At 31.4% G+C, this 2,500-nt stretch overlaps 1 protein-coding gene across 1 annotated transcript in view; it reads right to left on the bottom strand.

Annotated features, from left to right (window-relative positions):
- The window catches only part of LOC125036140 (lysoplasmalogenase-like protein TMEM86A), a 4,619-nt gene that overhangs the window by 1,136 nt on the left and 983 nt on the right, over positions 1-2,500 (bottom strand). Inside the window, exon 2 of the mRNA XM_047628561.1 lies at positions 1,572-1,807. Within this exon, the coding sequence (XP_047484517.1) occupies positions 1,572-1,807 (236 nt within the window). The remainder of the gene's footprint in view (positions 1-1,571; positions 1,808-2,500) is intronic.

Here is a 2,500-nt window from a genome sequence, read left to right as displayed (position 1 = left end):
TAGTATTAATAATAATGATGATGATGATAATAATAATAATGATAATGATAATAGTAATAATAATAATGATAATAATAATAATAATAATAGTAACAATAATAATAATAATAATAATAGTAATAATAATGATAATAATAATAATAATAAAAGAGATAGATAGAGATAGAGTGGGTAAGTGGAGAGATGGGTAGGGAAATGGAGTAAAGATTGGGGTTAAGGAGTATTTGGGGAGGAGAAGGGAGAAGATGCATAGAAAGGAAGAGAGAGAGAAAGATAATAAATGTTAGTGAGCTATGGAGTGAGTGAGAGAGGGCGTGTCTGAGGGAGAGAGAAGAAAAAAACACACGCAATCCACACCACACACATAACTGTTAAAAAAAAATAATAATAAAATAAAATAAAATATCAAACACTCTTTCTCTCGTATTCACTTTATCATTCAAAATAAAAGATTACTCGAAGCAAACAAAAAAATAAAAATAAATAAATAAATAAATAAAATAAATACAAATAATAATACCGTCTAAAATACCAAAGATTTATACCAAAAATGAACACGCAAAATAACCGAAGCATTAATTAAAGCCTAGTGTTTCCTGATTCACCTTATCTCACCACACACGTACAGCCTTATCTCTCAAACACCGACAATTTTCCCTATCTAGACGTTTAATTAATGTATATTTATGCATTTTGATTACATATCTAGTTCGGTGCATCTTTGATATCGAAATATCATTATCATATCAAGTGTTACTTATGATAATGGCAGTAAAAACAATAATAACATCAACAGTGACGATGATGAGGATGATAGTGATGATGATAATAATAGAGGTAGCAGTAATAGTAGTAGTGGAAGAAGCAATAGTAGTAGTAGTGATGATAATGATAATAATAATAATAATAATAATAATAATAATAATAATAATAATAATAATAATAATAATTATAATAATAATGATGATAATAATATCTATAATGATATCAATAATAATAATGGTAATAATAATATCAATTGTCATAATAATGATAATGATAATAATAATGAATATAATAATAATGATAATAATAATAATGATAATGAATATAATAATAATAATGATAATAATGATAATAACAATAATGAAAATAATAATAATAATGATAATGATAATGATAATATCAATAACGATAATAATAGTTATTATCATAAGGATAATGATAATGATAACAACAACGACAGCAGCAGCAACAACAGTAATAATAATGATAATCATGATAATAACAATTATAAAGATAATGATTATGATGATGCTAATAGTAATAATAATATTATTAATAATGATAATGATAATTATATTATTAGTAATAATAATAATGAAAAAAATATAATGATGACGCTGATAATAATAATAATAATAATAATAATAATAATAATAATAATGATACTAATAAGTGTTTAGAATAATAAAATGATAATGATAATAATAATGATAACAATACCATTAACAATACAAATAATAAGAACAAAACAATAATGATAACAGTACTAACAACAGCACAAATGACCACGAACGAACAGAACCTACCTGTCAACGGCCCGCCAGAGCATCGTCGTGATTATGAGGGCGTACACGGGAACGGCCACTCGCAAGGGCGTCGGCAACCCGGGCAGGATCATCACAAGAACGATTAAGCTCAGGCCGTACAGAGGGATGGCGCCTAGGCCTATGCTGACTTCACGAAATCCGAAGGCCTTTATGTAGAGAATTTGTGCGACGGCGAAGAACAGGATGCCTTGGATGAAGAACTGGTCTGGCCATACCTGGAGGGGGGGATGGAAGAGAGGGGGGGATGGAGGGAGGGGGAAGGAAGAGAGAGAGGGGGAGGGAGGATGGGGGGGAGGGAGGGAGGGAGAGAGAGAGAGAGAGAGAGAGAGAGAGAGAGAGAGAGAGAGAGAGAGAGAGAGAGAGAGAGAGAGAGAGAGAGAGAGAGAGAAAGAGAGAGATAAGGAGAGAGAGAAAGATAGAGTTAAAGGGAGAGAGAGAGAGAGAGAGAGAGAGAGAGAGAGAGAGAGAGAGAGAGAGAGAGAGAGAGAGAGAGAGAGAGAGAGAGAGAGAAAGAGAGAGATAAGGAGAGAGAGAAAGATAGAGAGAAAGGGAGAGAGAGAGAGAGAGAGAGAGAAAGAAAGTAAGAGAGAGAGAGAGAGAGAGAGAGAGAGAAAGAGAAAGAAAGAGAGAAAGAGAGGGTGGATAAAAAAAATACAGAATGTATGCATGGTATAGATATGTAAACAAATACAGATAAATCATAATTAAACAGTTCAATGAATTTTATTGACAGAACTATTTCAACAAGGATTAAGTAATTAGGCAAATGTATGTATATGTAAACACCATAAAAAACATGAGTGAAAAGGACACCAAACATATTCTGGAAAACGTGTATCAATATGCACGTACATTTATTCATCCACACCAAACTTCCACATTCGTCCATCTATCCATCGATATTTCCC

Source organism: Penaeus chinensis, chromosome 20, assembly GCF_019202785.1.
Source record: "Penaeus chinensis breed Huanghai No. 1 chromosome 20, ASM1920278v2, whole genome shotgun sequence".
NCBI classification, from domain to species: Eukaryota; Metazoa; Arthropoda; class Malacostraca; order Decapoda; family Penaeidae; genus Penaeus; species Penaeus chinensis.
Note: the sequence above shows the minus strand (reverse complement) of the source record. Positions and strands in the feature narration are given on the sequence as shown.